This window comes from Nannospalax galili, unplaced genomic scaffold (assembly GCF_000622305.1).
Source record: "Nannospalax galili isolate Female #2095 unplaced genomic scaffold, S.galili_v1.0 scaffold717, whole genome shotgun sequence".
In the NCBI taxonomy this organism is placed as follows: Eukaryota; Metazoa; Chordata; class Mammalia; order Rodentia; family Spalacidae; genus Nannospalax; species Nannospalax galili.
In genome coordinates, this window is record NW_008339763.1 from 1181013 (window position 1) to 1204617 (window position 23605).

Consider the following 23605-nt stretch of genomic DNA (forward strand, 5'->3'; position numbering starts at 1 on the left):
GGAGTGGCTGCCCGACGGACCGGACCGCGAGGCCGCTGGGCGGCGGTGGGCTCCTGCTGCCCCTGTGCCGAGACCCCGCGAACCTGGCCAGGTAGGGCGTCCTCCCCGGCGCGGGTGGGGCGGGAAGGGGAGGCCGGGGCCCCGCACCTCCTCACCTGCTCCGCAGAGCGCGCCCTGGGCCGGGCCTAGCTGAGAGCGCTCGTGGGGCCGGGCTGGGGGCAGGGGGAGCGCTCTCCGGGGTGCTGGGTGAGGGGCCCCAAAAGAGGCAGAAAGAGGGGGCCCGCTCGCTATGGCCCTGGCGGCCTCGCTGGAGACTGGGCAAGGCATGGACCTTTCAGGGGCCGCGCCCCAAGTCCGCCATGGACTGGGGTGCCCGGGGCTGAGTCCCGGTGTGGAGGGCAGGGAAAATGGGAGTCGCCTACGCTCTGATCATAAGTCCTTAGGTTGGGTGGACAGATGGGACGCCTGCCCTGGGTAGCTGCTAACTTACTGTGATCCAGTAGCACCCTTGGGCCTTACAGTGAGCTGTAACTCGACTTCCGGTCCGTAAGCCCTGTCCCACCAAAGTCCACCTCCCGTCTTCTAAATGTCTCCTGCTGCCTCCCCACTGTCTTTTGTGTAGCGGCCCAAGGTCCTCCCGTGGGTTCTGATCCTCCTTCCAGAGGCAGGAACACCATTTCCTGCCAGGTAGAAGGGGGAAGTTTGTGCTGTTGGTGAAGGGCCTGAAGACTGGCTTGAGGTCAGAGGTCAGCAGTAGAGGATCCCTGCTGAGTCATTGGTTGTGGGGTGGGAGGTAGATCCCTTCCTTACTCAGGGCTCCAGGTGAGGAGGCCAGGGTCAGGGAGTAGGCAGTTGGGGTTCATTGCTGACAAGTCCATAGTCAGGGGGATGTGGGCACTTGAAGCAGCATAAGGTCATTTTAGGTCATGGGTTACTGCTGTGTGAGGCCAGGCCTTAGTGGCCACTCAGGACCAGGGCCTCCTGACCAGCAGTGACTTAGAAGGCTCCTCATCAGTACCACAGGCTGGACAGTCTCCATTCCCAGTGTCCCTTCCAGCACACCTTCCTCACACCAGGAATTCTGAGCTCTTCAGAGTGAACATGCTCAGATAGTGTGGGCAGACTGCCCATGAAGGCTGGGTGCAGTGTGAGACCTGTCCAAATAGACAGGCCAGCGTTCTCACCCCAGGTGGACGGCTGTGATCTGCCCAAAACAGTGTGCCGCACCCCACACTGCAGGCAGGAAGGAGAACCAAGTGCCTAGAGTCAGCGCAGTGCCCCAAAAGGAAAGGAAGAGCACTCATCTTGGGACGAGCAGACAGGTGTGTCCCCACCTCCAAACTCTGTCACATCTGGACTTGTTACCGTGTTACACCATGCCCTCAGGGACGGCAGACACCATAGCTATTCCTCAAGGCACACTCCTTCTGGAAAGAACTACATCCCTAGTCTAGACTTAACACCCCAGAACCTGTGTGCTAGGCAAGGCCAGAGTCCCAAGCCATTCCACACCCAAGGCTCCTCAGGATGGCTCTTGCAGTCAGCAGGTTTACAGATGTATGGTGCTCATGTCTAATGGCTTCCTCTAGGACAAGCCCCGCACAGAGGCCACTGAGAGTAGTGGTACTTGAGCAGCCATGAGTGTGGACAATGATGAAGGGAGCTGATAGAGAACTCAGGATAAGATCTGCAGCAAAGACTCAGACTTCATCCTCAGTGCAGCAGAGAAAGGGTCATGATCCAGAAGACTGCAAAGGCTCTCCAATGTACTAGACAGGACTGTGAACAAGTGTAGGAGCTAGGTCTGGAAGGGTCTAAAGTATGGACCCTGGAGGGAGGGACTGTAGACCAGAGGAGTTAGCTAAGATGGGACAGTGGCAAAGACAGGCTGATGGTCAGGTTGAAAATCTAAGGGTCAGGGCTGGGAGATCAGTGAAGGGGATATGGGGCAATACCAGTATGAACTGAGGAAGAGGTGTGGGTGGGGCTTAATGCCATCATCCCTGGGTGAGTCAGTCTGTGCTGTGCTCACCTTGGACCAGGTGTAGTGTCTCACCCCTCCCAGCTGGGTTAGACAGTAGAGCTAACAGGCCAGATCCCTGCCCAGGGTCTTCTGAGCAGTGCACACAGTACCAAGGGGCCAACAAAAAGGCTAATGTCTTAAGAAAAAAAAATTATAATCTCACTGTACTACATTTGTGTCTGGGAAGAAAGACCCACAACATAAGTGGGTTCATGAAGGAGGGTCGGGGGAGGGACCTCCTGCCTGCCTGGAATGGAGCAGATGCTGGCAGTCCCAGGGCCCAAATGGGAACAGTCTCATCCCAAAGAGATTCAGGGCTGAGAACCTGAGGCTAGTGCCCCACTAGGGGGCATGCCAGGGCCTGCCATACTGTCTAAGCCTAGCCTGGCTGGGCCCTGGAAGGCCTCCCAAGATCTCTGACAATTCTTATCAACTGTGTGTCTGTGTGTGAGGGTAAGGGAAGTGGGCCCTACTCCCCCTAGTAATGCATCTTCCTGCCCCTCCAGGCCCCTGGCCCCAACATGGCCCGTCGCTCCCAGAGCTCCTCGCAGGGGGACAACCCATTGGCACCTGGGTACCTGCCACCTCACTACAAAGAGTATTACCGCCTGGCAGTGGATGCACTGACTGAGGGTGGGCCAGAAGCCTACAACCGCTTCTTGGCATCTGAGGGGGCACCTGACTTCCTGTGCCCTGAGGAGCTGGAACATGTGAGCCGCCACCTGCAGCCCCCACAGCATGTTTCACGGGAACCCCCTGAAGGCAGTCCTCCTGATGTGGACATGGATGGCTCCTCAGGCACCTACTGGCCGGTGAACTCAGACCAGGCTGTGCCTGAGCTGGACCTGGGCTGGCCTTTAACCTTTGGCTTTCAAGGCACAGAGGTCACCACACTGGTACAGCCACCTCCACCAGACAGCCCCAGCATCAAGGACGAGGCTCGAAGGATGATCCGCTCTGCCCAGCAGGTGCAGCTTTGTGGGCTTGGCAGGCAGTGAAAAACAGCATGAGCTGGATCTTGATGCTTGAGTGGGAGACACAAGCTTTGCTGATGCTGGGGAGACCAGGGCTGGCCAGCCAGAACCTGGTTTAGGGGAGGCTGCAGGCCTTGCAAATACTTGCCTGCAAAATGGATCACAGCCAGTGTACAGAAACTCAGGAGCTCTGGGATGTTGGGCTCTCCAGGCTGCCCAGTGGGCCTTGCTTTGCTGAGAGAAACTTCCATCCCCAAGCAGTTGGCAAACAGCATTAAAAAAAAAAAAAAAACAACATTAAGTCAGACCGGCTCATGCCTATAATCCTAGCACCCAAGAGGCTGAGGCAGGAGGATTACTTTTAAGCTGGAGGCCAACCTAGACTACATAGTACCAGGCTAGCCCTATTTTGCTTTTTAAACCAAAAACACCCTTGGGGCTGGAGAGATGGCTCAGTGGTTAAGAACACTGGTCATTCTTGCAGAAGACCTGGGGTTCAAATCCCAGCACCCACATGGCAGCAAACAACTGTCAGGCAGGGGATCTGACTGCCTCTTCTGTCCTCGGGCATTGCACGACAGGTGCAGTTACCTACATGCAGACAATACACTCATAAAATAAAAATAATAATGCCAGGTGTGGTGGTGTATGCCTTTAACCCTAGCACTCGGGAGGCAGAAGCAGGCAGATGTCTGTGAGTTGTAGGCCAGCCTGGTCTACATAGTGAGTTCCAGGATAGCTGGGGCTACGCGGAGACCCTGTCTCAAAAAGACCAAAAACAAAAATAATAAAAATATTTTAAAAACCCAGGAAGACTAGACTGAGGTTAGCAGGGCCAGAGAGTAAAGACCTAGCTGTTTGTTCCCCAGGCCTGAGTCCCTTCCATGCATGACACCTGCCCTGGCATCTGGAGAGCTTGGCTACCACAAGGCCAGAGGGATTATTCCTACCCCCTCTCTAAATGAAACACCCCCAAAAAGGGTACAGACCCCCCCATGCCTGCCACTGGATCCTTTATAGATTTCCAGCTGCCAACTGCTTCATGTCCTGCTGGGTCTCCTCTACCAATGCACCTTCCCATTCACGGGCACTCTCCCTGGGGTGAGCTAGTGATCATTCTACAATGCTTGGGGTTGACTGATGATCCAGAGGGCCTCCATCTGTGGAGGAGTGGCTAGAGTGGGGTGGGCTAGCAAGAACTCTATCCTCTCCACTGACCCAACACCTGCCTCCCAGGTGGTAGCTGTGGTGATGGACATGTTCACAGATGTGGATCTGCTCAGTGAGGTGCTGGAGGCTGCAGCTCGTCGGGTCCCAGTCTACATTCTGCTGGATGAAATGAATGCGCAGCACTTCCTTGACATGGCTGACAAGTGCCGTGTCAACCTGCACCATGTGGATGTGAGTGACCAAGCCAGGGGAGTGGAGGGAAAACAGCTTTGGTGAAGACCTGACTCCTCTCTCTTCCCAGTTCCTGCGTGTCCGCACTGTGGCAGGCCCTACCTATTACTGCCGTACTGGGAAGTCTTTCAAGGGGCATGTGAAGGAGAAGTTCTTGCTGGTGGACTGCGCTGTAGTGATGAGTGGGAGCTACAGGTATGCCCAATGGGTAGCCCTCAGTCCTGGCCAGGCTTCCTGACTCCACTTGCTCTCCACAACCCCTCCCCACCTCTCCAGGAGCCCCCTCTTGTAGCCTCTGGCACAGCCCACCAACCCAGGTCTTTACAGATCCCAAGTCCCTGACCAACTGGTGCCCCTAGCCTCTGTAGCCCTCCCTGACTCTGACCAACCTACCCACAGCTTCATGTGGTCCTTCGAGAAAATCCACCGCAGCCTGGCCCACGTGTTCCAAGGAGAGCTGGTCTCGAGCTTTGACGAGGAGTTCCGCATCCTCTTTGCACAGTCGGAGCCACTGGTGCCCTCAGCTGGGGTGCTGGCCCGCATGGATGCTTATGCCCTAACCCCATACTCTGGGGCCGGGCCTGTGGTGGGAGTCCCTGGGGTTGGGGCGCCCACACCTTTCTCTTTCCCTAAGCGAGCGCACCTCCTATTCCCACCACCCCGGGAAGAAGGTCTGGGTTTCCCTTCCTTCTTAGACCCTGACCGCCACTTCCTATCCGCCTTCCGCCGTGAAGAACTGCCCCGGATGCCCGGGGGTGCGCTGGAGCCACACGCTGGGATGCGACCACTCATGCGTCCAGCTGAAGCCGCGCCTGGCGCAGAGCTCACAGGCCCACGAGGCTTTTTCCAGGCACGGCATTTGGAGATGGACGCCTTCAAGCGGCACAGCTACACGGCAGCCGATGGCGGAGGTGCAGTGGAGAACTTCGCAGCAGCGCGGCAGGTGTCTCGGCAGACGTTCCTCAGCCACGGTGATGACTTCCGTTTCCAAACCAGCCACTTCCACCGCGACCAGCTCTACCAGCAGCACTACCAGTGGGACCCACAGTTTGCACCTGGGCGCCCCCAGGGACTATTCGAGAAGCTGCGCGCTGGCCGCCCTGGCTTCGTGGACCCTGATGACTTTGCGCTGAGTGCAGGGCCTCGCTTCCCAGAACTCGGAGGCGATGGGCACCAGCGGCTGGAGTACGTACCATCCAGCGCATCTCGGGAGGTGCGCCACGGCTCAGACCCCGCCTTCGGACCCAGCCCCCGTGGCCTGGAGCCAAGCGGGGCCTTGCGCCCCAACCTGGGTCAGCGCTTCCCATGCCAGACAGCTGCGAGGCAAGGCCTGGACACCGCTCCAGAGGCGGAGCCGGAGCGCAGGGGTGGGCCCGAGGGAAGGGCCGGGCTGCGGAACTGGCGCCTCGCCTCCTACTTGAGCGGCTGTCACGGCGATGATGGGGGAGAGGAGGGCCTACCCATGGAGGCCGAGGCCTATGAAGATGAAGTGCTGGCTCCTGGCACCCGGGACCTGCTCCCCTCTGCCTTCCGCGTCCCCGCAGCCTTCCCGACCAAGGGACCAAGGCCTGGCTCTGGAAGCGGTGGTGGCGACAGCTCCGAGCGCGAGGGCCCGGAGGAGACCGGCCTGGCCAAGCAGGACTCGTTCCGCTCGCGCCTGAACCCGCTTATCCAGCGCAGCTCCAGGTTGCGCTCTTCGCTTATCTTTGCGTCACAGGCCGAGGGCGCTGGCGGGGCCGCAGCGACCAGCTCCGAGAAGGTGCAGCTGCTGCACAAGGAACAGACGGTCAGCGAAACTCTGGGGCCCGGCGGGGAGACCGTCCGCTCCAGCGCCTCGGCCAAAGTGGCGGAGCTGCTGGAGAAATACAAGGGCCCGGCCCGGGACCCTAGCGGGGCGGGCGGGGCGGTCACTGCTTCCAGCCACAGCAAGGCGGCAGTGGCCCAGACTTGGCGGGAGGAGGTGGCAGCTCCAGGTGGAGCGGGAATGGAGCGCCGCAGCCTTGAAAGCTGCCTTCTGGACTTGCGCGACTCCTTCGCGCAGCGGCTCACCCAAGAGGCGGAGAGACATCCCGGGGCGGCTTCGCTCACTGCCGCCCAACTGCTCGACACCCTGGGCCGGGGTGGCACGGACCGCCTGCCCTCCCGCTTCCTCTCGACCCAGGGCCGCTCCAGATCTCCGCCGGGACGGGACAGCCCACCGCCCGAGGGGCCCGGAGCGCACCAGGTGCCTTATTCTGAGCCAAAAGGGAGCCCTACCTCAGCCTACCCTGAACGGAAAGGGAGCCCCACGCCTGGGCTTCCCAATCGGAAGGGCAGCCCCACCACGGGATTCATTGAGAAGGGGAGCCCCACCTCAGCCTACCCAGACCGCAAGGGCAGCCCGGTGCCCCCGGTGCCCGAGCGCAGGAGCAGCCCGGTGCCGCCCGTGCCCGAGCGCAGGAGCAGTCTCACTTTCTCGAGCGAGGCTCAGAAGGCTGGACCTGCAGACGAGGTGGCTGGAGGCCCCATGGAAGTCCTGAGAAAGGGCTCCCTCCGCCTCAGGCAGCTGCTGAGCCCCAAGAGTGAGCGGCGTGGGGAGGATGAGGGCAGCTTCCCCACCCCGCAGGAGAATGGGCAGCCCGAGAGCCCCCGGCGGCCGTCGCTGGGTCGGGGCGATAGCACAGAGGCCTCTGCAGGCGATGAGCGAGGCCCGAGGGCGCGCCTGGCTTCAGCCACAGCCAATGCCTTGTACAGCAGCAACCTGCGTGATGACACAAAGGCCATCCTGGAGCAAATCAGTGCCCATGGCCAGAAGCACCGCGGGGCCCCTGCCCCAGGCCCAGCCCACAGCAGTCCCGAGTTAGGCCGCCCAACAGCTGCTGGAGACCTGTCCCCAGACATGTCAGACAAGGACAAGTGTTCAGCCATCTTCCGCTCAGACAGCCTAGGGGCCCAAGGCCGGCTCAGCCGCACACTGCCGGGCAGTGCGGAGGAGCGTGACCGGCTCCTGCGTCGCATGGAGAGTATGCGCAAAGAGAAGCGTGTCTACAGCCGCTTTGAGGTCTTCTGCAAAAAGGAGGAAGCTGGCAGTCCTGGGGCAGGAGACAGCCTGGCAGAGGAGGACACTAGGGACAGCAAGATGGGCAAGTTCGTGCCCAAGATCCTAGGAACGTTCAAAAGCAAGAAGTGAGTGTCCTGACCAGGACCCTGCATCACTGCCATGCTGCTCCCAGAGTAGCATCTGGCTAGGGGGCTCCCTGGCCATTTGAGTGATGACTGCCAGGCTAATGCCGAAGCAGTCTGAGACCTGGCTGAGCACCACATGAGCTCAGCTCCACTTGAACTCGCCAGGCAGCTGCACTGCCTCTCACCCTTGGCCTCTCCTTGAGCCCTCTGCCTGGTGCCTTTCTCTCCCATCCTTTGATTGGCACCCTCACCTCCATCTCCAACCATCTACTGTGCTTGGGTCCCCTTTGGGCCTTCTTCGCCTCAAGGACCCATCTCTGTGCCTTATGCTCCATTCCTGCCCCCTCCTCCCTGCTTTTTTCTTTTCTTTTCTTTTTTTTTTTTTTTTTTTGCCAAGAACTTGCAATATAGCTGGCCTGGAACTTGCTATGTAGAACAGACTTGGCCTTAATTTCATAGAGATTAACCTCTTTTTGGAAGAGGGGTTTGAACTATGGTGGCTGAGAGAACAGGAGATAATATAGATAGGTTTAGAGTATATTGGAATGAAAGATAGGACCCCTCAAGGCCCCCTCTCTGTGCTTTATGCCCCTTTCCCTCCCCCCCCTCCCTTTTTTTTTCTTTTCTTTTCTTTTTTTTTTTTTTTTGGCCAAGAACTTGCAATATAGACCAGGCTGGCCTCCAACTCACAGAGATCTGCCTGCCTCTGCCTCCTGAGTGCTGGAACTAAAGGTGTGTGCTACTGCACCCAGCAACACCCCCATCTTCATTTTCCTCATGGGGCCTTTTGTCTCAAGGAATTCTGTTCTCAGGGTGTTACTCTCCTGAGCCCACTGCCTCTCTGCTGCCAGCCTCCTCCCATCCTCTCACCTCCGCCTCCCTCACTGGACCTTCCCTGGTTCCACCGTCTCTCCTCACTGCCTCCTTGTACTGCCCTCTTGCTGTGGGAAAGGCAGGGCTGGCTCCAGGCAGCTTGTGAGGGAGGAGGTAACACAGAAGGTGGAAAGGGCAGGCTTTGGTGCCAAGGACCCCAAGGGGCTGCCTCAAGCCAGGTCTGCCCCTCCAGCAAATCCATGGTTGGCACCTGGGGAGGAGCCAGGAGTGTGGATCACTGGACTTTGCGGCACAATAAAGCAGTCTGGACCAACTCACTGCAGCCCCAGCCTCAGTAAGTTCCCGGAATAGGCACTACCCTAAGCCAGACTCTCAAAAAAGGATGGATAGGTAGGGCTTGTCCTCAGCAAAGGGCAGAGGACAGGATGTGGTACAGTCTGAGCCCCCAGCCACTGTTCCCAAGGCATCAGCAGACCCTCAAATCCACCCTAGTCTCTTGGTCCTTTCCTGTTTGTCACCAATAATGTGACAAACCAGACCCCTGGTTACCTTTCTTGTCTCCAAAGAGTAAACTGATTTGGAATGACACTGCCACCATAATGTTTAGTAAGACACCACCCCGACCCCATTAGGTGCTGGCATTGAGTAATATGCTTCTACATTCTATTTATTTGCAAATTGTGTGTGTGTGTGTGTGTGTGTGTGTGTGTGTGTGTGTGTGTGTACGTGCTCATATGTGGACTAGTGCACAAGAGTCAAACAGAAGCATCATTTTTCAGGAGCCATCCATCTTGTTCTGTGTGTGTGTGTAAAATCCTGAGGGAAAGGATGTGAAAACAAAGTCACTAAGCTGTTGCTCCTACAGCTGGGCAGTGACTGCTTCCCCACTGAGACAGCTAGCTCACTGTCAGAATCCTAGAGCTCCTGGCCAGGTAGAACTTTGTCCCCCTGGGAACTGAATCAGCTGCAGTGTTTCCTGGTTTTGTTTGATCACTGCCTCGGGTATGTGATGTCTTCCTGTGTGACTGCTCAGGCCCATTGCACTCTGGTGAAGAAGCTGAGGCTGGTGGCCCTGGGGTCCTCTGAGCCCCCTGGCTGCATGCACCCTTCACACCTTGTGGAGAACATTTTCTAAAGCACAGTTTTGGGTGTTCTGACATTAACAATAAACACAAGATATTCCAACATATCCCAGCAGGCAGATCTCTGTACCTTCCAGGCCAACCAGGGCTGTATAGTAAGACCCCATCTCCAAAACAAGATACTCCAAATCACAAAACTTCAATTAAACATAACTCCAGTCAAGCACGGTGGCACGTCTTTAACTCCAGCACTTAGGAGGCAGAGGCAGGCAGCTCTTGAGTTCAGGGTCAGCCTGGTCTACATAGTTCCAGGCCAGCCAGAGATAGACCATCTTCCAGAAAAAAAAAAAAAAAGATACCTCATGTCCTACATGATTTCCTTTGTGGACACTGCTGTGAGCCCCCCCATACCCCTCCATGCCTATACAAACATCTCTCCCATACCTGCCAACCGCATAAAACTCCTGCCACTGGGCCCACCATGTAGGTACTCTGGACACTCACCTGGATCCAGTCTTCAAGCCCAGCAAACACTTCCCAACCTCATCTTACAGCTCCTGTCCTGAGCCCTCCCTGTCCTGGTTTCTGCTTCACAGGCACACTAGTTTCTGGTGTTCACCCCGTTTTACTTGGGCACCTTGGAGCTATGTCTCAAGCTCTTGAATCCATACACTGACCCCACTAGTAGTCATACCCCCCTCATCCCAGGAGGCAAACTTTCTGGCTGTAGCTCTGACTGGCTCCTGCCAGATTGGAATCACACCATTCTTGGCTTTCTGAATCTGTCTCATTCTGCCCAGCACCACTGCTATGAGGCTCCCGCTCTGCCCAGCTCCACTCCCCTTCCTTGTCTCTCTGTGGCCAGCAGCTTTAAACAGCTCCTCTGGCCAGGTCATGGGGAAATGGCCTCCCTTCATTCTCCAACCCAGGTCAGACACTTTGTGGAAAACTTGTGACACTACTAGACTCCCAACACATGCCTTGTCTGAACTCACACCCAGCCCTTTGCCCAGTAGTGACCACACAGACCTTTAGGGTGGCTCCCTGCCCTCCTACCACCAAGACCTGGAGACAAACCAAGAGCTGGTCACTGGATAGGGCACAAGCTGCATTCCTTAACAAAAGGTGGTGGCGGGGGCCTTGGGTGGTGAGAAATGCGCCCTGGGGTGGTTGGCCCCTTCTTTGCTTTTCTCTGTGGTTCAGGGTTACAACAGTCGTTGGTAGCTTGTACCTGGGTGGGCAGTGGGCCACAGACCCTGCTCCACTGATGGGGCGGGCAGCCTGAACATTGTATCAGCCCCATGCTGGGGTCTGATGGTATAGAGGAAAGGCCAACATTTGTGGACAAAAGACAGGGAGCTGGCCCAAGATTCTCCTCCACAGACCAGCCTTATATGGCCTTCACCTTGAGAAGCCTAAGCAGAGAACTGAATGACAGAAACCAGAGATAGAGCTAGAGATACAGGAACTAAACATGGGGCACTGGGGAGAGGGCTGGGGGGTGCCCTAAGAAGAGGATGCAGTGGGTGAAGATGGCTTAGCTGGGCTGGGACAAACAAGACTTTATTGGGGGAAATTGGTGGGGTTGGAGTGAAAACTACTCCTCACTGGGGGAGAGAAGCCCAGAGAAACCTCCAGGAACTCGGGTGGCGAGGGGTCAAAGGTCTGAGATGAGCTGGGGGCTGGGGAAGGGCGCCGGCTTGCAATGGGGAGGCGGGTGGGCGGCTCACGCACGCGGTCCGGGGAGCAGGGGCAGGCGGCCCAGCGCCGAGTGGCACACGGTCCCGTAGGCTTGGGAGTAGCCGCCCAGCGCAGCTCTGGCGGCGCCCTGGGCCCCCTGCAAGGCGGCGGCACCAAACATCCTCCGGCCAGGTCGGGGCTCTGAGGCCTCCCGGGGCAGGCGGGAAGGGACCTGCACGCAGGCGAGGGTCGTGTTCAGGAGGGGGTGCAGTGGAGCAGAACCCAGGGGGATACAAATAGCCCTGGAGGGAGACTGGGAGGGCCGGGGCAGGGCTCACCCTTCGCGCGCGGGCCACCCTCGGCCCACCGCCCGGGGCCGGGTCACCGCGGATCAGGGCCTGATTTGCCACCTGAGCTGCAGCCTGCGAAGTCAGGGAGGGCGCAGCCACCCTAACGTGTGACTTCACCTGGAAAGGGCGCGTCACGCGGTCACGGAAAGGTAGTGCGAGAGGCTCTTCCGTGAGCACCCACCACAACTTACCCCTTGGGGTGCTGGCTCCGCTGTGGCCCCTGGGGGCCGTTCCCTCCAGCCTGGCGGCCGAAGCTGGAGCAGGGGGGCTGCGCTCTGCCTGGGGACTTCTGTGGGGTCGGAAGATCAACCCCCGGGGTTAGGTCCCGGGTGCGCACGTCGGTGGTCCTACACAGAGGGGGCCGGGGGCCGTGGGAGGCAGGCGAGGCTCACCCGCGTGCTCACCCACGTGCTCGGGGTTCCGACCAGGGCTACTCTGAGACCTGGGTCCGCGTTTCCGCGCAGGCGTCTCGGCGGGGACCGAGGGGGGGACTCCGAGCTCGGGCGGGTGCACCCGGCCTGGGGAAGCCCTGGGCTCTGCCGGGGAGGCCATGTCCCCCGGGCCTTCCTCGAACGGGCTGCGGCTGGTCCCCCTCCGCTCCAGGATCATCTGCGGGATGGGAAGGGCTCTGACACGGGCCGGGCGGGACTGCCCTGGAGTCGCTAAGAGGCCTCCAGGGTGGACAGGGGAAGATGGAGTCGCTAAGAGGCCTCCAGGGTGGACAAGGACAGCCCCAGCACCTGGTAAAGGAGGTAGCGATACTCGCGTGTGGAAAGCTGCTCTCCTTCGTGCACTGGAAGCCGCACATCGAATCCCCGCGTCCACTCACGGTCCGGGCAGTGGAACCTGCGGGGCCAGAGAGGCGGATACGAAAGTGGTGGGATCTGGGCTTCGGGACAGCAAGCTGCTGGCTCCTACCCGGCCCCTCACTCGACGGTCCGCCCTCTTCGCGTCTACCTCTGCACATAGGGGTGCTGCAGCGCCTGCACCGCGCTAAGCCGCTTGTCCGGAGCAAACACTAGGAGTCGCCGGAGGAGGTCCAGGGCTTCTGGGGGGCTGTCTGGCGGCAGGAGGGCGTCCAGCGTCTGCCGTGGCCTGCGGGCAGCCGCCGGTCATCTCTTCTCCGGGGCCCCCACCCAGGACACCTTCCCAGATCTGCCTGTGGACCGAGCTTTCCATGGTCCTGCCTGGGTAGACCAGTCCCGGGCCCGCTTCCCAAGGTGGTGTCTTCTCAACCCCTCCTCCCTGGTCACTGGGAAACCCTCTTTTATTTTTTTATATTTTATTATTTTTAGTTTATGTGTATGAGTGCGTTGCCTTCGTGTATGTAAGTGCACCTTGTCATGCAATGACTGTGGAGGTCAGATGAAGGCCCTGGATCCTGAGAAACTAGAGTTAGGACGGTTGTTAGCTGCCATGTGGGTGCTGGGAATCAAACCCGGGTCTTCTGCAAGAGCAACCTGTGCTCTTAACTACTGAGCCACCTCTCCAGCCCATCCACCACCCCCCTTCTACAGTTTGGGGGCTTTCTCTCTCTCTCTCTCTCTCTTTCTCATTTTTCTATTTTCCTCATCAGTCTCCTGGATTTTTTTTTTTTTTATACCCAAGCTTGTGGAGGTTGGGGCTGAGTGTAGGGCTCTTGCTCTGGTACAAACTGGCTCCTCTGCCAGCTGCAAAAAGATGCCCCTGTTCTGCTACCTGTCACCCCTCCCCACACCTAAGCACCCCATTCACCTGGACCCCAGGTTGTGCAGAATCGAAGCACTGTAGTCCAAGCCAAGGTCCTGGAGCTCTGGGGATGGGTGAAAGAGGTATGAACAGACTGGCCTGGTGGAGTGGGGTTGTCATCTCTTCTGGCCACACAGGTTATAGCCTCTCACACAGTCTATGGTCTGGAAAGGCTCAAACCCCTAAAAGCCAACCATTAGCCCTGTGTGAGCCTATGAGTGCCCACAGCTGTGTCTCACCGTGAAACCCTCAACATGTAAGTGTGCTCACACAGGGTGCCCCACTGCCCTCTACTTCTACCCCAAAAGCAAGAACTTGCAGAGAGGTACAGCAAGAACAGGGACACCCACCAGGCCCTGCCACCCCTCTTGTCATGTCTCCCCTGACTGTTCTCTTCCACCTCTTCCCTCCCTGCCCAGCTTCTTGCACACATCTCTGTGACCAGCACAGCAACAGGTCACACCCGTCCCCGTGGTGCCCCTTCACAGGACTGCTCCCTTCCTGTTACTGCTTGGCCCTCATGGTCCCTGTGGCCAATCTTGCCTCCCTGGACCAGTCCACAGCAGCTGTTCCCAGGGCCCTCTACCCACAGGGCTCTTTCCAGTCTTCCTGGGCCACCTGATCCTCTTCTGTGCACAATCCTGGCCTGCCAAGGGCTGTCCCCTCAACTGTGCCCCCTGACCCTCATCATGCTGTGTCTAGGGACAAGTGGCTGAGGTTGAGACCTTAGGGTGCATACTCACCCTCCATGGAGGGCAATGGGATGGTCTCCAGGATTAGCTGCAGTTGGTGAAAAGTGGACGTGCCAGGAAACAGCGGCTGTCCTCGCAACATCTCCCCCAAAATGCACCCCAAGCTCCACATGTCCACCCCAGGGGTGTACCTAGGGCAGAAACAGGCATGTGCAAGGCGGGGAGCACAGAGGCAGAGGCAGAATGAGGGTACAGGGAGGCGGCAGTGAAGACCCAGGTAGGCCTAGAATACAAGGAGCCCTAGGGAGCCTTCAGGGAGATGGTGGGTTGGGGCATCCAGCTGTTACCATCGAGAGGATAGCAGCACCTCTGGAGCTCGGTACCAGCGTGTGGCCACATACTCTGTCAGGGCCTGACCCTCAGACCCTTCAGGAAGGTCACTCAGGGAGCGGGCCAGGCCGAAGTCACAGAGCTTCACCCGGCAGGCAGCATCCAGTAGAACGTTGGATGGCTGGAGAGAGGAATGGGCTTGAGGCTGAGCCGACCAGGTGCACAGAGGGCCCAGGGGCCATGTGTGCACAGTGTTGGCCAAACCTTCTGGTCCCTGTGGATGACACGCCCTGAATGGATGAACTTGGTGGCCCGCAAGAGCTGGTAAAAGATGCAGCGTTTGTGAATGTCCTCCAGCAGTCTACCCTTCTGGATGACTGCATTCAGGTCAGTGTCTGGGGAGGGGCAGGAGCCAGGGAAGAATATGCAGGTCAGTCTGGAGGGTGGAGAGTGCAGCTCTGTACCACTTTGAGCCTGTACCATCCTGGCCTCTCCCTGCCTGGCTATCCTGCCTTGGCCTTTGTCCTGCTCACTGCCACGCCATGCAGGCAGGGTGAGGGGTCACCGTCAGGCCCATGCAGACAGGGTATGGGTGTTACCACAGGCTCCGGAGTTCAATCTTTGCCAGGTTTGTGCCCAAGTTCAAGGGCCAGGTGAGAGTGCCAGTAACAGCAGGGGCAGGGCAGCAGGACACACAGAGGCAAGTAGGCCACCATGTGCAGCAGGGGTCTGGCCAAGACCTCACTCACCCATGGACTCAAATACAAGGTAAATGTCCCTGTCGTTCTCTGCAGGGATCACATCTAGCAGGCGGATTATGTTGGGATGGTCCCCAAACTCCTAGGAAGAGAGACCATTGTTGCTGGGAGGCCAAGGCTATGTTTGCGGGGCACTGGGCTAGTCTCTTCCTTGTCTGCAGGGACCTGCACCCAGGGAAAGGATGTGGCAGGATGGCCTGGGCCACTCACCTGGAGAAGCATGACTTCCCGGAATGTTCTCTGTAAGAGACAGAAACACCCCAGAGGGGCTGGTGCTTGTCATCCAAACACTCACTCACCCAGAAATTCCAGGAAACTTGCAGTGATGGGGCCTCGCCAGTTCACTGAGCTTCCAGCCTCCCACAGACCCCCATCCCTTCTCATACTCACTCCCTGTACACTTACCTGGGCATCTGTCTTGTCCCTAAAGGCATCAAAGATTTTTTTGATGGCTACCACCTGTCCAGTCTTTCGATCCACTGCCCTCCACACAATGCCATAGGCCTGGGGAGCACACGGTCAGCTTGTGAGCACAGGACCAGCCTCCTACACAGACAGACACACATGTGCACACGCACACACACACACACACACACACACACACGCACGCACGCACACACACACCAGGATGCCCTATTCAGACCCTGCAACTACAGCATCTTCCCGAGGGGGACAAGGGGTGGACATGAAACCACAGGTGGACACTACTTGGCAGGACCTGAAGCCTTGCTGTCTCAGGGATGACATTTCACCCTTCCCAATGCCTCCTGCCCAAGCATTCTGAATCCTTTTCTTTACAGCCCCATCCCCTGCTTAGCAAATCCTGTTGACTTGACTTGACCTGACAGCTCCACTTCCCCCCACTGCCAGTGTGCTACATGGGCCCAAGTCTCCAGCATCTCATTGGTTCTCTGCTGTCTACCCATGGCCACCATGGAGCCTCCGAGTGGAAGGGAGCTTTGTAAAGTCCTACCAGCAGCCGCTACAGCTCCAGAATCAATGAAGGTGGAGCAGAAGGCTTCAAGGTTCCCCAGGTCCCTCCCTCACCTGGGACTCTCCTTGTCCCTCTATCCCAGCCTGGATCTGGGCATAGCAAAGAAGTTTCTCCAACAGCCAAGTTGCTCTCTCAGGGACTTGCAAGTACTGCTTACCATACACAGAACACACCCACACATCACAGGTATTCACATATACAGCCCATATGCTCCCCCAAGTTGTAATCAGGAATTCACAGTACAGTTCCGGTCCTCACGGTAACAGCGAGACCTTCCCGAGCTTCCCTTATGTGTTCCCGAGCATGCTGGCAACTGGCTCTTCACTTTGGGTGACTGGAGTGGGTGGGCTAGGCCTCCCCAGAGTATCCTGTGGGCACCAGGAGAGGGGCCCTGGAAGTAGGGGACTGCAGGTGGGCGAAATTCCGGCATCGCCCCTCCTGCTATGGGCGAGGGGCTCGGGGGAGGCGCGGGGGCGGGGGTCTGGCCTGCACCTGCCTTCTAAGGAAAGCTCCCTGGGGTGTCACCCAGTTTTCTGAAGGAAACGGAAGCACAGGAGCGTCGGAGGCAGAGCGCGAGCCCAGGAGCCAGCGTCCAGTGTTAGAAAGACCAGACCTCGAAGGGGCTGCCCGGCCCGCAGGTGCCCTTGTCCCCTGGACTGTACAGCCCCTCGGATGACCAGCCCTCCTCCTCACGCTCACCCCCTTTCCGAGCCGCCGCTTGAGCAGATATCTCTGAGCTACGTGGCGGTCCACCTCCGCCGCGCACATGGCGAGTGCGCACCGGCTCTCGGGGTCGTCCGGATGCTTTGGAGCTGTACCTGTTGATCCGTTGTCTAGGGAACCCGCGGCCGCGGTGCGCCTCGCCTGCGCCTGCGCGGCGGGCGGGGTCTGCAGTGCTGCTGGGTCCCCGGGTGCCTGCGGAGTCTTTGGGGCCTTCGGGTACCCGGGCAGGGGTGTTGGGGCGCCTAGCTGGCAGCGCCCTGCATCTTGGCATAAGAAGCAGCGGGGCACTGCAGCATCGCAGAGCGGCCAAGCCCCTGGGATGCGCAAGTCTTGGGATGCTGGAGGAGGTGAACGCGGGAGATTCAGAGCCCGGCTCCTCTAGGAGTGAAGCTGTAGGATGCAACAGGAAAAGTGGGCGAGGGGAAAATGGGCGAGGTCCCCAGGGCTGCCCTGGGACGCTGGTGGAAGAACATGGGAGCGGGTGATGGGTGGAAGGTGTCAGGTGGGAGTGAGCCCGGTGCTTTGGAGGCTCAGGGCCCGCGAGGTCAGAGACAGGAAAGCACAAAGCACCGGGAGCACTGACTGAGGGAGCGGGTTGCGGGGGGTCGGGGGATCGCGATTAGGCTGGCCTGGATACACCCCACTGACCTGGGTACACCCCACTTGGAGGGGCAGGAGCAGGGATTGCAGCGCGTGAAGGTGGATCCTGGCTGCTGGAGGCCGGGTTCCGCTAGGGCTCAGGTGTGGGCTTAGCTGAGAGACTGGGATGCAGAGTGTGTAGCTCAGTGGGACAAGTTAGCCTGCAGGAGGCCCAGGGTTCCATCCCAGCACAGCAACAGACACAGGCTAAAATGACAGACTTCTAAGCGGAAATCAGAATTGGAGGGACCGGGTGACACCCGGGGTGTTGGAGTAAGGTGCCCTTTGAAGGACAGCAGAGGGACAGGCAGAGCTCTGAGCTCTCCCGTGCACAGTCAGATTTCCAAACTGCCTAGGGACCGACATTTTTAAAAGTTGATCTCAGGCCAGGTGTGGTGGTGCATGCCTTTAATCCCAGCACTCGGGAGGCAGAGGCAGGCGTTCTCTGTGAGTTCAAGGAGACCTTGTCTCACAAAAACAAAAACAAAAACAAAACAAAACAGAAAAAAAGTTGATCTGTTGCAGATGAATAATGTGTAAAAATACAGTGAAAATGAATTACTAGAAAAATTAAAACCACAGACATACAAAAGAAAGCCTGATTCATTGGGAAACGACTCTGCTACAGCTGAACCAGTTTCTTAGCCTTTCCTGTCCTTTCCGCCTGACTTCATTGTAGACCTGCCACCAACACTCACAGCTCCTAAGCCAGGGCCTGTGGCAACTAGTGGCAGTGTAGTGCCTATGTGGTGGAACCCGGAGGTTGGAAGACATGCCTGCTCTTTCTAGCATAAACACAGCTGGTGGGGATAGCTTGTTCCTCCAGCATCCTGGGGAGCAGGAAATGCTTCCACTGGGGCTGGGTGACAGCTCAGTGGGTGTTCGTTGTGCACTTGCTGTGACCTGAGTTAGAGCCCCAGCAACCACATAAAAAGCTGGGTGTGTTGGTGTGGGTTTGTAATCCCAGTGCTGATAGGTGATCGGTTTCTGGAGCTAGCCAACCTGCCTAGCCTAATCAGTGAGCCTCAGGTGCCAGTGAGAGATGTCTTTTAAAAAACAAGGTGGAGGGGGCTGGAGAGATGGCTCAGCGGTTAAGAGCACTGGCTGTTCTTGCAGAAGACCCGGGTTCAAATCCCAGCACCCACATGGCAGCTGACAACTGTCTGTAACTCTAGTTCCAGGGGAACCGACAGCCTCTTCTGTCCTCTGTGGGCACTGCGCGACACAGGTGCACTTACTACATGCAGGCAATACACACATACACATAAAATAAAATAAAAATATTAAAAAAATAAACAAGGTAGAGGACCCTTAAGGAACAACTCCTGATGTTGACCTTGAGTCTACACACACACGTGCACTTGCATGGCCACCTGCACAAGCATGAACACACACATAAAATATGACTTCTATCACTTTGGGAGGGAGTGGGAGGAGGAGAAGGCCTCTGCTTCTCAACAATGGAAGTAAGAAAGTTTATGTCTGGAAGCCTGGAGATTCTTTAGGCCATCTCTTAGTTTTACCATGTCCTGTGATTAAAGTCAATGGGAAATTACAACAGATCAATCCAGGATGTATAACAAATGATCCAGACCCTTTAGGGATGAAGGTGTGGGTCACCCCCCCCTCCAGAAAGAGCCTGGACTTGCTGAGGTTCTCCCTGAGGGGGGAGGAAATACAGAATCAGTAGTAGAGGAAGTAAATACCATCTGGGGGTGGGGCCAGAGAGATGATTCAGTGGTTAAGAGCACTGGCTGCTCTTGCAGAGGACCTGGGTTTGGTTCCCAGCACCCACATGGCAGCTAACAACTGTCCTTAATGCCAGTTCCAGGGGATCTGATGTCGTTTCTGTCCTCCTCAGACACCAGTGCGCTTACATATATACAGGCAACACACTCATACACATAAAATAAAAATAAGTAAAATATTAAAAATACATAAATAAATACCAGCTAAGGCCACATGACCAGTTGCAGAAACAAACAATGTCATTTAAAAATTTTTTTTTTGCTTTTTGAGACAGGGTCTCCCTATAGCCCCAGCTGGCCTGGAACTCACTATGGAGACCAGACTAGACTCAATCTCACAGAGATCTGCCTGCTTCTGCCTCCAAAGTGCTGGGATTAAAAGTGTGCACCACCATGCCCAGCAAGGATCATAAGTGACATGAGTGTTTCTGTCCTATTTTGTTAAGTAAACGTTTGTGCATACACACACACACACACACACACACACACACACACATATGGCAGGTATTTGTTTTGTTTCCACTATGTTTTATAATTGAGATAATAATAGTAGTGATTAAGTGTTATAAATCTATATCATCATATTTAAGTTATGAGACACTAAAAGACTAAGCATTCCTGAAGGGACCTTACTACTTATTCTAAAATATATAATGCATTCATGGTTGTGCGTGGGATAGTTATATCACATTAGGTGGAATTATGACTTTGTTATTGTTTTCATTTGGAGATTAAGCATGACCTAAGGAGATGTGATTGGATGTCAAGTTGAATGGACCTGGAATTAATTAAATTATGAGGGACTTTTTTTGGAGAGTCTCTCTCTGTAGCCCCAGCTGGCCTAGAACTCTCTATGTAGACCAGGATGGCCTCAATCTTACGGAGATCTACCTTCCCCTGCTGGGATTAAAGGAATGTACCACCAGTCAAGAGTGTCTTTGATGGCAAAGCACGGTGGGCATGTATGCGGACACAAGTTCTGAGCTGTCCTTTATGTTTAGATTAGATAAAACCAGTTTTATTTATAACCCTGCTGTATGAACATCTGCCACTGCCTTGTAAACAGCCACATTGTGACTAATAGTTTCCTGAGCCCTTCCTACTTTCACTTTCTTTTTTTCTTTTTTGGTCTTTTTGAGGCAGGGTCTTCTGTAGCCCCAGCTAGCCTGGAACTCTTTATGTAGAGCAGGCTGGCCTCAATCTCACAGACCTCTGCCTGCCTCTGCTGGGATTAAAGGAGTGGGGCCCCATGACCAGCTCACTCAGTCCGATTTTAAAAGTCCCCCAGTCTTTAACAATTCTGACATTTTAAAAGTCCAAAGCCTATTAACTGTGAATGTTTATAAAATTTTTAAAAAGTTACGTTTCAACGTATAATGGCACAGAGTAAACGTTCCTGTTCCAAAAGGAAAGAACTGGAAGGAGAAACAAACAGTATCAGCAAATCCTGCCCCTCCACACCTGCAAAACCAGTACCACAGGGAGGCGCCAAGATCTGCTACCAGCTGGAGAGGCAGCCTGGCTCCCGGACCACAGTTGTATGAGTTCCTGTATGCTGACCCTGAGGAAACATTTTCCTAGGCATTTGCTTTTGAGGGGCAAGGCACCCCTTCAGTGTAGGCTTTCTTCCTTTAAGTGAATTTAGATCTCCACAAGAAGGTGCCTTCAATGGGTGGGTTTTACCCTCAGGATGCCTTTCTTAATGCCCCAGCCCAGCACAGGTGGCTTCTCTCAGTGGTGCTGATCCCTTCTCACCTAGCCTGAATGCTCTCTTGCTTTGAAATTTCCTCTGTCAAACACATCTGTCCACAAGTCCTCAGGACACATGTAGAATGAAGTCAGATTCCTGGTCAAAACCTCACATGCATGGCCCCCATTCCAGTTCCTGATAGAGCCCTGTTCCCATCTGAAACTTCATGAGCTGGCCCCCACTGACCTTGTTTCTCTTGGGATTCTTATCTTACAAGCTCCCACCAGAATGGTGAGTTAACCTCAGCATCCAGGATGCTGAGGCTTTTCTAGCCTGAAGAACCAAACTCTTCCACATTCCAACCACAGCACAGTTCCAAAGGCCCAAGAACCACACAGTCAGATTTACCAGCATGTACTGACCAAAGTGACCCCATTTTGGATAAAGTAGCTTAGCCATGGTGTATTTCTAGCTCAAGGATTGTTTTCAGAAGCCATGAGCCCTCTCCCCCTTTTCCTCCCAGGAGAACGCTGCCCCAGTCACTTGCTCTCTAGACATACAGAAAACAAAATTATGATATGACTAACTGCTGATTCTGGCTTCTGTAACTTGCTTGTTTTGCTATGTTAGGGCACCTTGACATGTAGGCTGAGATCACCCTCCATCCTGTTATTCGGGGACCACCTTGTCAACATTCCTTTGTGTGGTTTTTAGCTTTAAAAGGTCCCTTTCCCTCTCCCTCTCCGCTGCAGCGCTCTAATCCGATGTGGTGGCTGCAGTCCAAGCTAGCTTGAATAAAATCTTTACTCTCGGTCTGAATTGAGCCTGGTGGTCTTTCCTCAGTAGTCTCGGAGTCCATAACAAGCAGCCCTACTTCTCGGTACTGGTTTTTGTCTTAGTTCCTTTTCATTCTGCTGTGATAAAATCCTCCCACAGAAACAATTTGAGGAAGTGCGATGGTTACTTTTCATGGGCAACTCATAGGACACAGTCTAGAATCACCTGAGAAGAGACTCTCCATGAGGGATCATCTCCATCAGGTTGTGGACGTGGGGGGGGTATCTTGAGTAATTGGTGTGGGAAGACCCAGCCCACTATGGTGGCACCATCCCTTGGGTTTGGCTCCTGAGCTGTATTAGAGTAGAGGGAGCATGCTGAGCAGTAGGCACGCATTTATGCTCTCTCTGCTCTTGACTGTGAATGTGACCAGCTTCCTCAAGCTTTCGTCACTGTGACTGCCTCTGCCCTGGAGCCATAGCAACTAAAGCAGAACAAAATGGTGGCAGCCAGGTCTGTGGTGCTGTAATAGAGCTATCAATGCTCCCAGTAGAGAGAGGAAAGTCACACGAGGCCCTCACCTGAGTCCTCTCATTCCTCCATCCCTCTCCCCAGATGCAGGTGATCTTGGGGGATGCTAGAGTACATGGGCAGTGGAAGGTGAATTAAAAGCAGGGACCCAAGCTGGGTGTGGTGGCGCACGCCTTTAGTCCCAGCACTCGGGAGGTAGAGGCAGGCGGATCTCTGAGTTCAAGACCACCCTGGTCTACATAATGAGTTCCAGGACAGCTGGGACTACAAGAAGACCCTGTCTCAAAAAGACCAAAAAAAAACCAAAACAAAACAGGGCCCCGTGATGCAGAGTCACCATCCATGATGGGGTGGGACTTGGCAGTGGTGCAGCTGTTTTAGGGTAACCCTTCACCCATGCTTTGTTAGAAAGCTCAAGAGGGCTGGAGAGATGACTCAGCAGTTAAGAATACTTGCTGCTCTTGCAGAGGACCTGGGTTTGACTCCCAGGATCCATCTGGCAGCTAACAGTTGTCTGTAATTCCAGTTCCAGGGGATTTGATAACCCTTTCTGGCCTCTGTGGGCCTGAGGTGCACACATGGTACACATATATACAAGAGGCAAAACACTTACAAAACAAAATCTTTAAAAAAGAAAGAAAGAAAAAGAAAAAGAAAGCCTAGCAAACTCATTGCTTTCACCAAGTTGAACTTTTGTGAAATTGTACTTGCTGTTTGGGTACCTATTTGGGGTTATTAGACACTTGTTCACATCTTTCCAGGAAAACTTAATTCAACACAGGGCAGGAGCGCCTGCAGGGAGGCTCTGAGAGGCCACTGTGTGAAGCTGGGAAGGTGAAGCCTCAGTTACAGTGGAGACCCCAGGATCCTGGAGATGCCAGGAACATGGGACATCCACCCAAAGGAGCTTCAGGCATGGAGGGAGCCAGCCTAAGCCTAAGGGAGAAGCTGGTGAGTAGAGCTGTAGGTAGCAGGGTCCTCTGGAGCCCTGAGGACATGAGCACCACACACTAGACTTTGGAGCTGTTTGATTTCGTGTTTTCCCTGATGGATTTTGGTTTTGCCCTGGTGGGCTTGTTTTATGACCCAATTCTTACCTTTTGGAATAGGGATATTTAGACTGAAGAAATGGCTCACTGGTTAAGAACACTGGCTATGGGGCTGGAGAGATGGCTCAGTAGCTAAGAGCACCAGCTGTCTTGAAGAGGACCCGGGTTTGATTCCCAGCCCCCACATGGCAGCCAACAACTGTCTGTAACTCCAGTTCCAGAGAATCCAATGCCTTCTGACCACAGGCATTGCACAACACGGGTACACTTACATGTATGCAGGCAATACACTCATACACATAAAAATAAAAATAATAAATTTTTTTTTTGTCTTTTTGAGACAGGGTCTCCCTGTAGCCCCAGCTGTCCTGGAACTCACTATGTAGACCAGGCTGGCCTTGAACTCACAGAGATCTGCCTGCCTCTGCCTCCCGAGT

At 55.5% G+C, this 23605-nt stretch overlaps 2 protein-coding genes across 3 annotated transcripts; one reads left to right on the plus strand and one right to left on the minus strand.

Annotated features, from left to right (window-relative positions):
- Positions 1-6: 6 nt before the first annotated feature.
- Positions 7-7968, plus strand: Fam83h (family with sequence similarity 83 member H). Of its 2 annotated transcripts, XM_029564225.1 has the most exons (6): positions 7-91; positions 1190-1322; positions 2530-2991; positions 4234-4398; positions 4469-4593; positions 4798-7968. In XM_029564225.1, exons 3-6 carry the CDS (start codon positions 2545-2547, stop codon positions 7565-7567), a joined length of 3507 nt encoding a protein of 1168 aa, XP_029420085.1. In that variant the 5' UTR covers positions 7-91; positions 1190-1322; positions 2530-2544; the 3' UTR covers positions 7568-7968. The 2 variants fall into 2 exon arrangements, with proteins under 2 accessions (XP_029420085.1, XP_008832726.1); XM_008834504.3 differs by lacking the exon at positions 1190-1322.
- Positions 7969-11030: 3062 nt separating this feature from the next.
- On the minus strand, positions 11031-16826 carry Mapk15 (mitogen-activated protein kinase 15). Its single transcript, XM_008834506.1, has 14 exons — positions 16711-16826; positions 15423-15521; positions 15228-15257; positions 15009-15099; positions 14524-14654; positions 14277-14440; positions 13981-14120; positions 13244-13301; positions 12467-12604; positions 12250-12355; positions 11914-12118; positions 11701-11798; positions 11498-11626; positions 11031-11391 (listed from the first exon to the last, which is right to left on the minus strand). Exons 1-14 carry the CDS (start codon positions 16777-16779, stop codon positions 11206-11208), a joined length of 1644 nt encoding a protein of 547 aa, XP_008832728.1. The 5' UTR covers positions 16780-16826; the 3' UTR covers positions 11031-11205.
- Between the last annotated feature and the right edge of the window lie 6779 nt (positions 16827-23605).

Bases quoted from the DNA above. Each gene is read 5' to 3' on its own strand.
- Fam83h (XM_029564225.1), top strand. From the start codon at position 2,545: ATGGCCCGTCGCTCCCAGAGCTCCTCGCAGGGGGACAACCCATTGGCA. The intron at 2,992-4,233 runs GTGCAGCTTTGT...CCTGCCTCCCAG, and splicing joins TGATCCGCTCTGCCCAGCAG to GTGGTAGCTGTGGTGATGGA. The intron at 4,399-4,468 runs GTGAGTGACCAA...CTCTCTTCCCAG, and splicing joins TCAACCTGCACCATGTGGAT to TTCCTGCGTGTCCGCACTGT.
- Mapk15 (XM_008834506.1), bottom strand. From the start codon at position 16,779: ATGTGCGCGGCGGAGGTGGACCGCCACGTAGCTCAGAGATATCTGCTC. The intron at 14,655-15,008 runs GTGAGTGAGGTC...GCCCCTCCCCAG, and splicing joins CCTTGTATTTGAGTCCATGG to ACACTGACCTGAATGCAGTC. The intron at 12,119-12,249 runs GTGCTGGGGCTG...CCCATCCCGCAG, and splicing joins ATCGCTACCTCCTTTACCAG to ATGATCCTGGAGCGGAGGGG.